The sequence below is a fragment of the Watersipora subatra genome, chromosome 2, assembly GCF_963576615.1.
Source record: "Watersipora subatra chromosome 2, tzWatSuba1.1, whole genome shotgun sequence".
Lineage (NCBI taxonomy): Eukaryota > Metazoa > Bryozoa > Gymnolaemata > Cheilostomatida > Watersiporidae > Watersipora > Watersipora subatra.
In genome coordinates this window covers 40,425,844-40,437,506 of record NC_088709.1, presented here as the reverse complement: position 1 = coordinate 40,437,506, position 11,663 = coordinate 40,425,844, and the positions used below count along the sequence as shown (strand labels likewise).

The 11,663-nt window shown below is 35.4% G+C and overlaps 1 protein-coding gene across 1 annotated transcript; it reads left to right on the top strand.

Moving 5' to 3' along the window:
• The first annotated feature begins 6,293 nt into the window (after nucleotides 1–6,293).
• Nucleotides 6,294–11,663, top strand: LOC137388205 (matrix metalloproteinase-24-like). Its single transcript, XM_068074709.1, has 5 exons — nucleotides 6,294–6,316; nucleotides 8,418–8,529; nucleotides 8,832–9,005; nucleotides 9,833–10,046; nucleotides 11,353–11,663. Exons 1-5 carry the CDS (start codon nucleotides 6,294–6,296, stop codon nucleotides 11,661–11,663), a joined length of 834 nt encoding a protein of 277 aa, XP_067930810.1.

Below are 11,663 nucleotides of genomic sequence, written 5' to 3'. Positions count from 1 at the left end.
GTTCTATACTCCATAATGGAAAATATGAAGAAGCTGGCAGCTTTTACATATCTAAATGTGCTGCTCTGCATTTAATCTGCATTTGAAAGTACTTGCAGATCTAACCATGGCTGAAATTTCAAGAAACATGCAGCAATTGTAAGTAATGATGTGATTGATGTGGAGCAACGTGAAATTTATTGTGAAGCGAGTGACTACTTGCAGATGTCTCTCCTGATTTGGGATGTGGAACTGAGCAACAGATTCTAACATCTCATCACCGGTTCTGAAATCAGCCGCCAGTTTCCAATAAATTCTTATTTTTGGCTATGAAGCTGGCAGTTTAAAATGTCCTCAAATCATCCGTGGGTGTTGAACAGGTCACTGTCTTTAGACATCATCTTTTTATCTTTGAGAATGAAGCGGGCAGCTGGTTTCAGACAATATCTTCTCTTTGGGTGCAGCGCTGGGCTTCCAGCTTCTGACATCCTTTTCTATTCTGACGATGTGGAGCTGGCAGCTAGTTTTAATGCCCTTTTCTCATTGTCGTGGATCGGAATCGCCATCAGCTTTGAACATCCTCTTCTCATCTTTTAGAATGAAGTCAGCAGCCAGTTTCAGGTATCTTCATATCTTTGAGTATGTAAAAGCTGCCATCTTCTAACATTTTCATATTTCTGGCTATGAATCCATCAGCCAGTTTTATATTTCTCCTTTTTTGCTGCCGACATCCCCTTTCTTATCTTAGAGAGTAAAACAGCCAGTTCATTACTCTGCTCACATGAATATGGTATGCGTTGTTGTATTATGATGTCACAGAGAATTCCAACAATGCAATGAAGCCAGTTCAATATATATTATTACTAGCTGTGCTACCCGGCGTTGCCAGAATAATAAAAAAGTCTTTGGTCAGAAAGTTGATTTGTATTAACATATAACAACATCTGCTATTCTAACTTTCAAACTACATACCATGAGAAAATTGTTTTTTGTATTTGAAATAAATTGAGAAAAAAAATAAAAACAACTGTAAAGGTTTTCAAACTTTATCAAAAACTGTAACTATTAAACTTCATATCATGAAGAAAATGTTTTGTGCAGGTCAAATAAATTTAAAAAAATAAAATGATTATAGAAAAGTTTAGATGTAAATGTATAATAATTAGCAAGTAATAGCTAAATTAAGTCGGTTTTGCTTCGATTACAATAAAAGATGATTCGGTAATGATACAATTAGTACGAACTGAGAAAACAAAATAAAAATTCTGAATATGTAGAATTAATAATAACAATTCTTGCATAGAAATGAGTGTGTGTGTGTATGCGTGCGTGTGTGTGTGTATGCGTGTCTGTGCGTGTGTGCGTGTGTGCGTGTGTATGTGTGTGTGTGTGTGCGTGCGTGCGTGCGTGCGTGTGTGTATGCGTGCATGTGTGTGTATAAAAAAGGTTACAGTTCCACCAAAAGCTATCCATCAAAACTCTGAATACGGCAGATACTGGTACCTCTCGATACCGGTACAAATGTAAAAATGAGATAACGTACTGTCTTTGTCTGACCGAAAGGAGAGATAATGTCGAGGCTCCTCCCACGGAGACAATATAGTTGTCTGCCTGAAAAGAATTGGCCTTGACCCCAGATATAGTAATTGAACCTTACGAAAAATAATTATTAATAGGGGCATCGCACCGCGTGGCCGCATTGGTAAAATTATCAGCGTGTGCTATAACTGGAGCAACACTCATATCCACACACATACTTTGAAAACTATACATATAGATTTGTTATTGTTATTACCATAAATACTCGAGTTTAAGTCAAAAGTTTGGCCCTAAATTTCAAGCTTAAAAATCCATCCTTGACTTATTACTACGTATTTCATGTTATTTTCGGCTGGCATGTTTTTCATGACACAAATTCTAGTAAAACTCAACTTGAAAAAACCATCGCATATCAAAATTAAATGGTATGACATATAGGGATTTATTTATAAAACAGTAAATACTAGTAATTGTAAAATTTAGAGAATGTAGAATTTATTGTTAATAAATTAATTATTGTAACAATTATTTTACAATTACTTTAGTTTATTAAAGTAATTGCAAAATAGAGTAGTTGTGTTATATACCAAAATATTGTTCATAAAATAAACAGATTATTTTAGCAAACTTGTCTGCCTATATTTAAATATGTAATAAAGGTTGTAATTACAATTTTATCCATCGCTAAATGGCAGCTCAAATACAACAGTAATAAATTATGCAATGTTCGAACTAAAATAATAAAAAGACTTTTCCTGGGGTATCAAAAAACTTTTGATTATGTATTGATAATGTGGTTTAAAAAATGAGATAAAATCCAGTATTTCATTCACAAGTAACTACTCATTCAAGATTTAAAAATAAAATGTTCTTTTAATTATCTCAATATTAATCTCCTTCTTTATGGAGTCGTCCTCTCATTTGTACCATATCAAGAAACATCAACTTTATGAAACGCTTGTCTTTCAGCTTAACAGTTGCTAAATATTTCAACGACAGAAGCGTGTACATATTGACTAACTCTACATACTATCAAAATGCATTGGATTTTTTATACTATCAAACTATTATCTTGAAAATGTAATATCAATCTTTCAAACTTGTTTGAAAAATGTCATAGAATATCATGTGTAAAGTCTTTAAAGTTTTTGAGTCATGCTCTACAAACTATTATACCACAGAGATGATCAAGGTCATCAATGTTGATTCTTAATCATCTGAAGCCAGCGGAAGGAGTTTTGGAAAGCCTGCAGCTCATCGTCAGCATCAGCCCAAACCTTACAAATTCAAGCTGTTTTGCACATACATTGTATTTGTTGTCTCCCTTGATGGTGACAGGCTGTAATGCGAGCACAACTCTCTTTCTCAGAAAATGCACTATAGTGTTGCTACAGCTTTATAAAGCACTAGAAAAATATATTAGTTTATTGAGTGTTTGCTTTAAATCTGGTTCAGTTGTGCAACAGTATCTTGTCTTGATTTTTTCTCCCTGAATGGGTATTGTTTGCTATTAAAAACTGACACTATCAACGGACACCATCAACTGCCACTATCGACTGACTCTATTAACTGATACTATCGACTGACACTATCAACTGACACTATCGACTGATAATATCGACTGACACTATCAACTGACAGGTACCACCTGACATTATTAACTGATTAGTATTTGATCGCTCTGTCAAGTTAATACCGATAGTTGGTAATTTTTACAGTTGAATGCTTTTGTGGTTTCACACGACAAAGAACAAACTCTAATTGCCCATAGATAAAACACAGACAATTATTTTGGAACATTTAGTCGAGAGTAACATCGGAGCCGATGTTCGGTGTCATCAGATACGTAAGGAAACTGCTGAAGCACAGCAATTGTCTGCTAACATGCTCAGAAAAGTATACACATTTTTCTGACATGAGACTTTAGTCATTAGTTTTATAAAATGCGATGTTAAATCATTTATTATGTAGTTGAGCTGAGGCTCATCCCAAATAACTCGATTTTTGCCTTAAGTTTTAGTTCATGTTTCCTGAAGTAGCTCTCGAGTTTTTTCAAGGTATTAGATACTCAAATTTGTTTCATTTTTATCCTTGACCTTCCATTTTTTAAAAGCTGTCAAGTATCATTAAATACACATACTTTTGATTAGCCAAATAAAATGAATGATGTAGTATTTTATACTGAACTACACTAAAACTCACTAAGAAAATATTCTATAAAAACTATTCAAAATCAGAATGTTCTATTTTAATCCAAATAGCCAAAACCATATCTGTTGTTTTTCTGATATCTGATTTTTCTGAAATTAACCAAATAAAACCACTCTTTTGGAGTCGTGCTTCTATTCATACCACAATAATATTGACCATAAGCCTTCCTAGCCATAGCGTGTTCAAGCAGCTTCCGTTTATAATGCTATTGTCTTACCTGCGGAGATATTTTGGTAGCCTTTTTCTTTAAAGTCTTATCGACTAACAACTCAATAACTGAATTTTAACATGTCTAGTGAAGTTGCACAGGTGCGATATAACTTCCTTCATATTAGTTTTTAGTTCTTAATTTTAGCTATAACTAGCGGAATGCCCGGCGTTGCACGGGTATTAAAAATCGGCTTATAAACAGTGACAGCTAATGCAGCTGCCTGCCTCTTGCCATTAGCCTGGCATACTGCCAATGGCTAATTTGATTAAACTAGTAACCTATGTTAAAGTTACTAATAAGAGGCATGAGAGCAAGCATAAAATGATATTGTGCAGTATGCAGAGCGGTATGCGTATTTTCACTCAGATACCAACATATATCGCCCAATGAACTATCAATCTCGCATAGCTTAATTAGTAAGATACTTTCCAGATGAAGTGAAGGTTCCGAGATCAAATCCAGCATGAAACAGATATTTCATTCCTAAATTTTGATAGCGTTAGCTTGACAAACAGAAGCACACACATAAAGACAAACTTTGAGGCTTGTACATATAGATGGCATTGAAGTTTGTGGGGAATGTATCCTCCTTTTATAGTTTGCCAATAGAGGGCTTGTTTAAAGTGTTGTGAGAGTAATGATTAGTGCAGGTAGTAGAGTTTCGTTCTGCTAGGCTGAATGTCACTAGTTCAAATCCTGTTTGAAGCAATTTCTTTATCCCATCTTCTGACCGTGGTGTTGGACAGATGTATGATAACTTACTTACTCGTTCTCATCATACTCGCCGGAAAGACTAAGTATGCAGTATATTGATAGAGCTAAATAAGGAGAGAGAAGACAGAGTTAAATATTCCGAATATAGAAGGATGCGATGCATTTATGATATCCCTTCTTGCCAACTGTGTTGCTAGTAATGAAATTAGTGGGGTAAGCAGGTGAAGGATAAATTTCACTTTTTTTTGCAATTGAACTGTGCCGAGCATTAAAGCATTAGCGCACTTACAGCTTGTTTTCACATTACAAAGTCTGAAATTTCCCATTTTCGAGCTTTTTCATAAACAATGAAGTTCACAGTTTTAATTGTGATACTTGTTTGGAATGTAAAGAGATATGGAGAGCTTTAGTCATGTAAAGCTAAATTCATTTGTCTCAATGTTTGTATAGGGGACAAAATGAAAGATTCTGAGAGAAAAGGGGACAGCGTGTCAGCAGATGCATCTTCTGCTCTCTCTACCAGTGTTGCTCATTTAAACTTAGTAAGTAGAAAGCAAGGGAGAATACCTATACCTGCATTACATGGCAGTTTTGGGAGAGACAGCGATGGTTTACTGCTTTCTCTGCCTTATATGGGCAACTACAATATATGCCAGACAACAATTGTACACTATGATCACACTTCAACAAACAGAGGTGAGAATAATCTGATGGAAACTGATCAACTGGTGTATTTCTATGGTCTGAGACTCTGGTCAACAAGAACGAATGTCTGCTGCACTTGGTGTATTTATGAGATTAAATACTCTGTATAACTTTGGGTTTTTATGTTATCATTAATTGCTATACCTTTAGTAATCTGTAATAGTTAAGTGAGCAAAGTGCAAAGAATACTTGTTAATATCTGGATATCATGGTCATTGTTTGCTAAAAACCAATCAAAATGTCATGTTTAAAAATATGACCAATCAGAAGAAAGTTTGTATTTACAAAAAAGCTCTATTCGATGTTCAAGATGCATGCTTAGAACATGCTGCGTGAACTGGGACATTTCTGTAGTTGCATATTAAAGTACATCACTTGAAACCAGAAAAATCATAGACTTTTAACTATAGCATCTACTCTGGCAAAATTGTCAGCAGATATGTTGCTGTTAGATAACTTACTTTGTACACAGATGTACTTACAGTAGGGTTATTATTAGCAACCAGTAAAAATTAGAGTACTGAATATTAGTAACATACCATCTACATTGGTTTTGAACATACCTATAGGCATGGTTATTTTTGCCAGTAACGGTCCAGATGTAGGCCATTCATTTTTAATAACCAAACTGATGTGTCTTCACTTCCAGTGTGTGAAAAAATGTGAATTTTCATGCCTCAGGCCTTTGATGATTTTTAGCAAATCCTAATGTTAGCAAGATAATCCTAACAGACGACTATTTGATAACCTAATTTTACAAGAGCTAATCCCTGACAACAATAACTCGTTTTCCGCTGATTCTCCCGTACGCGTGCCATCCTCACCTTTTCTGCCGCTTCTTATAGGAAATGGCAAAATTGATCAATTAAGCTCTCGACGTTACCGTTATGTATAAAACCGTCTGCAATACGGAGGTCACTGCTAGTTTATAGCTATGGCTCCTCTCTTCAAGGAAAGGTAGGCAGTACCAGTTTACAGCATGTCATTGTTAGTGTAAACTATCTATAGCATATCTTAAGGCAGGAATAATTCCTGATATCCTTTTTAAATGCAGACCACATTTCGTTATACATCTAAGCTTTTTACTTGATTTGATTTTTACTCTGTTCTAGTTTAGTTATGTGTATATATAATACTCTATTGGCAATGATTTTATTTTAAACAGAAATGTTTTCTAAATTAAAAATAATTTTAAATTCAAGTCATGAAAAAAAGGCCAACAAAATTCAATAAATGATTAGAAATGAAGCTTTTAAACTAATTTTTCTGTTAAGAGGTGGATATTAGGTAGAAGATTGTTGCATTAAACAGTTGCATGTTTGCTTGCTGCTATATACAGCTATTGACAAACATTTCTTTAGCTATTTATTGGTTTGAGTCGTCTGCCATGTTAAAGGTTGACTTGCAACAAAATTCACATTATGATTATTTGGTATCAAAAGATTCACCATGTCTTACTCTGTTGTGTTGTAGGTGCCAAATATGTGGAAATGTGATTACAAGCTCTTAAAAACTCAAAAATGAAAAGCCGCTGTAGATTGGAATCTGTTTATTTCTCTGATGTAGTCATTACAGTTTGGTTATTGTCTTGTCACGTGATGTTCTTACGTGAATTGAAAGGCCAAGAAAAAGCTCAATATAAAACTTATCGTAGTACTAGTTTATGACAAACACTTCGGGTTTTACCGAAGACCCCGTATCAAATCTAGATGCTCACTACTTTACAGTTTTGTTTCGGCATTATCTAATCGTCAAATCGTAATCTGATTATGTGACCCAATACTTCGCAAATAATTTTTGCAGCGCTTTTCGATTATCACAGGTGACCAACATGCTCGTCATGATTATCAGACAATTATATGTACTCCTTCGAGCTAAGGTTAAAAAGTTTAACGAATTTTTATGGTAAGTTATAAGATATCAGTGCTAAAAGTGACAGCATTACAATGACGATAAAACAGACGCGTAAGAACAATAGACATGGTTTTATTGAATGCGTGAAGTATATTTGTGAAAGTATTTCGACGAATAAGGTTGCATGAAAGTGTAAACAGAAACCATCTTGTAACAACTACGACCCATTTGAGCCGTTTTGGAAAGAGAATCCAAACTACGGCGGTCTCGTGTGGCTGCAATTAACTGTTCGTTTTTAAGCTTTCAAGAGCTTGTAATCACATTTCCACGTATTTTGCACCTTCAACACAGCAGAGTAAGACATGGTGAACCTTATGATACCAAATAACTGTAATGTGAATTTTGTTGCAAGTCAACCTTTAAGGCTTTATTTAACCACGAACCTTGTCTATCCACTATTATAGACACTGGGGCACTGTGCACCATGAGAGATCATGATGTGTCATGACTATTCACAATCATGGTTTGTGAATAGTCTGGGCAGATTTGAAGCGCTTGGCGTCAAATCTCTGGTTTCAAATATGTGGGTTCGATTCCGGTGCAGTGCTATATTTGTTCCTAATGCTTTTAGCATGACTTCGGACAGACGTCTCTTATCATAGTAAATATTTGGTTAAAACTTTATCTAAAAGCAGTCAGTAAGCTTGCTACAAAAGGTGTGATTTACAACTCGTCGTGGAGCATTAACCATCAAGAGCTGATTTTAGTGGCTGTCATTTAACAGGCCTTTGATACTAAATACTGTTTGTCCAATCAAACTTCACTTACTTTATCACCTACTTTCATATTAATTTGTTAAACTCTCTTTTTATTTGTATATTTTGGTATGATAACATCTATGACTGTGATGTCTATGAAGAAGTAAAAGTACATATACAGTAATACATGTGAAATCATTAGCAATAAAGTAATAAAAATATAGTAATAATTCCCGTTAGCTTTTGAAAACATATAATCATGTTAGAATACAGACTGTAAGTATGGACGAACCTACAATCATCTGGACCAGCAATGACCATAAGCCTGAATGCAATAACAATATTATTTTATTGCTGAACTCTTAGGTTTACATAATTAATGAAATAAATTTATCAATTTTCAATAAACATTTTTATGTCAATTTAATATACAATTTTATTTATAGCTTGTTACTCAACACCTACAAGTTGGTCGTCTTCCTGCTGACATCTGCCTGTATAGACTCCGCATCTATACTAACATCTCAGGTGGATACAGTCAGCACTTCTGTCAAGTCCGTAAGTAACATTAGTAGACAATACAATGTTGTGAGGTGGTGCTTCAACCAGAGTACGCGAGAAGACAATTCCAAGTGAATTAGGGGTCGAGCGCTATGTCATTATTTGGAATAAGAGACCTTGAGCAAATTTGTGTCATGTTTGCTTGGAGCCAGAGCAATTTGCATCTTTTACATAAACAGCGTTGGAAAGTCTCACCGAAGCGTTAACCAATAACTTTAAAATGTTTAAACTCTTTATTATCTAATATTATAAATCATAGATTGACACCTCACGGTACTGTAGTACTGTTGATTCCTTAGACAAAGGTGCCATCATGTAGAGAAGATGAGTTTACGAGAAAGCTTAGAGAGAAGAGATTTAGTAGAATAGGCGACAAAGTGTGGGTATCTATGCCCGTGTCTATCAACTTCCATCAGTATCACAGTGAGTTCAGCAGAGAAGACCAGGAAGAGGTTCTCCAGTACTGCACAACTGTAAGTGACAATAGTAGCAATGACAATATTTCATATAATATTTACTTGTCTATATAATTCCGGCTATGCTAACTAGTATCCGGACAGTCCAGTGAACCGTGGGAGATCATCAGGTGTAACAAGAAAGTGCACAACTATTCCATAGTATGGCAAGGTAGTTGAGCGACACAGATTGTAGCGGCCTTGATAGCTAAGCTGAAGGTCGAAGTTCAATGCCCAGATGATGCAGTTTTTTTCCCATAGGATGAATGCGGCTTTTATTATAATAAATATTTTAGTTCATGCTAGTAGGAAAAAGTAGTGTTACTAACAATAGACAAGATAGGTCTAGCCATCCCTATGGGCTGTGTGCTCTGATCAGTTATATGAATTTGCAGTAGTATATTCACATGAGCATATATTACGCAACCCAGAGTAATTTTAATGATTATAATAGCCGTGTCTGTCCGACACCACGCTAAGAGTGTTAGAAAAAAGATTGCACTATACAGGTATCAAACCTAGATTCTCAGATTCACAGCTAAGTTCTCTCTTATCTCACCACTTAACCATGTTTTTATATTTAGGAATTATTGTGCACATTGTTATTACACATAATGACTTCTCACGGCGCACTGGACTGCCAACGTACTAGTGTTTATTATATTTATACGTCTGTTTGTAGATGTTTAAAATATAAAACAAAAATTGTTACACAACTTCAGGGTCAAGATTTTTCACCCAACTGGTCGAGTAATGAAAAAGCTATTATGCATATAATTCTAATAATATAAATACAAACTATTAAGATAATATAATTTTAATTGTTGAATATCTGCCTGTTCTAGTTGTACAGTCTGCCGGGACGACTATGGTTTGTTATTCTCAAACCGAGCGTAACGGCCGATATCAGCATTCACTTCAAGCATTTCGATGGCAATAAATACAAAGGGGATTTTGGCTACGCATTCGCTCCACAACCTGGTGGCACCTCCTACATACAGCTTGAAGATAAGGAAAACTGGAAGTTGACCAAACGTTCTAGGCCTCTTCTGAAGCAAGGTACTTCACATGTTTTGTCTAGCAAATTAACCTTACTAGTACTCTGGTAGTCTAATGTCCTGTGATAGTCAGATGTGACGATTAACACAGAATGATTATCTGCACAATAAATCTTATAAATGCAAGATGAAGGATTGGTGAAGGGGCTAGTCTGATGGTTGGAGAATCTAATTGTTGTGGGTTCAAATCCCGCATAATGCAGTCTTTTTCTCAAACTTCCAACCATGGTTTTGGCCAGACAGACACTGCTTTATTATTAATAGCATAGATTTTTGCTCAATTCATGCTAGTATCTACTTCATCCTGAGACTTTTCCAACTATTGAAGTGCGCTGAAAGCTGGAACCACCTAATTTCTTAAGGTTAGAAGGCACCCTCAAAATAGTATTTTTTGTTCAAAAAAATTATTTAAAAAAAAAACATGTTTCTTATATAATTCAAGTGTGCTCTTTCCATTGCTGCCACTAAAAAGTATGTCAAACCACTTTAAAACACTTATAACTTGGATTGAATGTTGGCCACTTCCAGAGACAATATGCTCGAGATATTGATCGCTGCCGGGTGGTACGTAGAAACAAGGCAGCTGAACCTGTGGTAATTGCTGCTAGGAAGGCAAACAGAGGGTCAGCTGCACCAGATGATAATACATATTCAAGTGGAGGATTTTAATAATACATATTCAAGTGGAGGGTTTTAAAAGTGTATGAGACAATCCATCTGTCCATAACTGTAAAGAAATCATCCGTTTTCTATTCCCAAACTTTAGGCAACGTTTTCTCATTATTGGCTTTTTGTCAGTGTTTTCAATCTTTAAAACGCTGTCATTTTGTCAATTTTAAAGATATCGACTTGAAATTTTGTATGGCTAATCCTTGAAACCTAACTGATGTTTTTATGGTCTCAGAATTTTTCTTCTCTGTGTATGGGATCTAACCCACGATCCAAACTCCAACCTGATTTCGCATATATGACTTTTTGTCTCTTTTTACCTGAATAAAAATTGTAATTGAAAATTCTGCTCCCATATTGTCATGATATACACTGTTTGGCACTATAATAACCACTTTTAAAGTGGGTACACTTTGACTTTCATCCAGATATTTTGCATGAGAAACGTGACTTCGAAACTACATTCTGACTCATAAAATGAGAATCGTTTGTCTGGTGAACAAACCAAGTATACCATTGGATTTGTCTCAAAAGACTACACCAGAGTATGATCTTTTTTAAGTTTGTAACACTACATATAGATGGGGGTCTCTCTGAGGGTGCCTTCTAACCTTAAGACTTGCTCCTGTTTGTTGCAGGTCAACCAATATCATTTCAATTTGCTGTGTGCCATGAGCTCGGACACGCTCTAGGACTGGGGCATATAGATGATCGCAAAGCTATCATGAATGCCAAGTACTACGGACAGCAGGAATCTCATCTTTCTGATGAAGAGCTGAATAGCCTAAATACCTTATACCAGCCAGCCCTACCTGAGAATTTTAAACAAATAGCTGAAGATTTCATGCTAAAGCCCTTGGCTGAGCAACAGCAACCATCACAGGAAACAACTAAAAAGCCAAGACGAAGTCGACGTAAATGTCGCCGAAGAAGATTTTGTAAAGTGTAA

Excerpts from the sequence above, each read along its gene's own strand:
- LOC137388205 (XM_068074709.1), top strand. The coding sequence starts at position 6,294 with ATGGCTCCTCTCTTCAAGGAAAG. Across the intron at positions 8,530-8,831 it reads TCAGCACTTCTGTCAAGTCC|ACAAAGGTGCCATCATGTAG; the intron begins GTAAGTAACATT and ends TTGATTCCTTAG. Across the intron at positions 10,047-11,352 it reads TAGGCCTCTTCTGAAGCAAG|GTCAACCAATATCATTTCAA; the intron begins GTACTTCACATG and ends TGTTTGTTGCAG.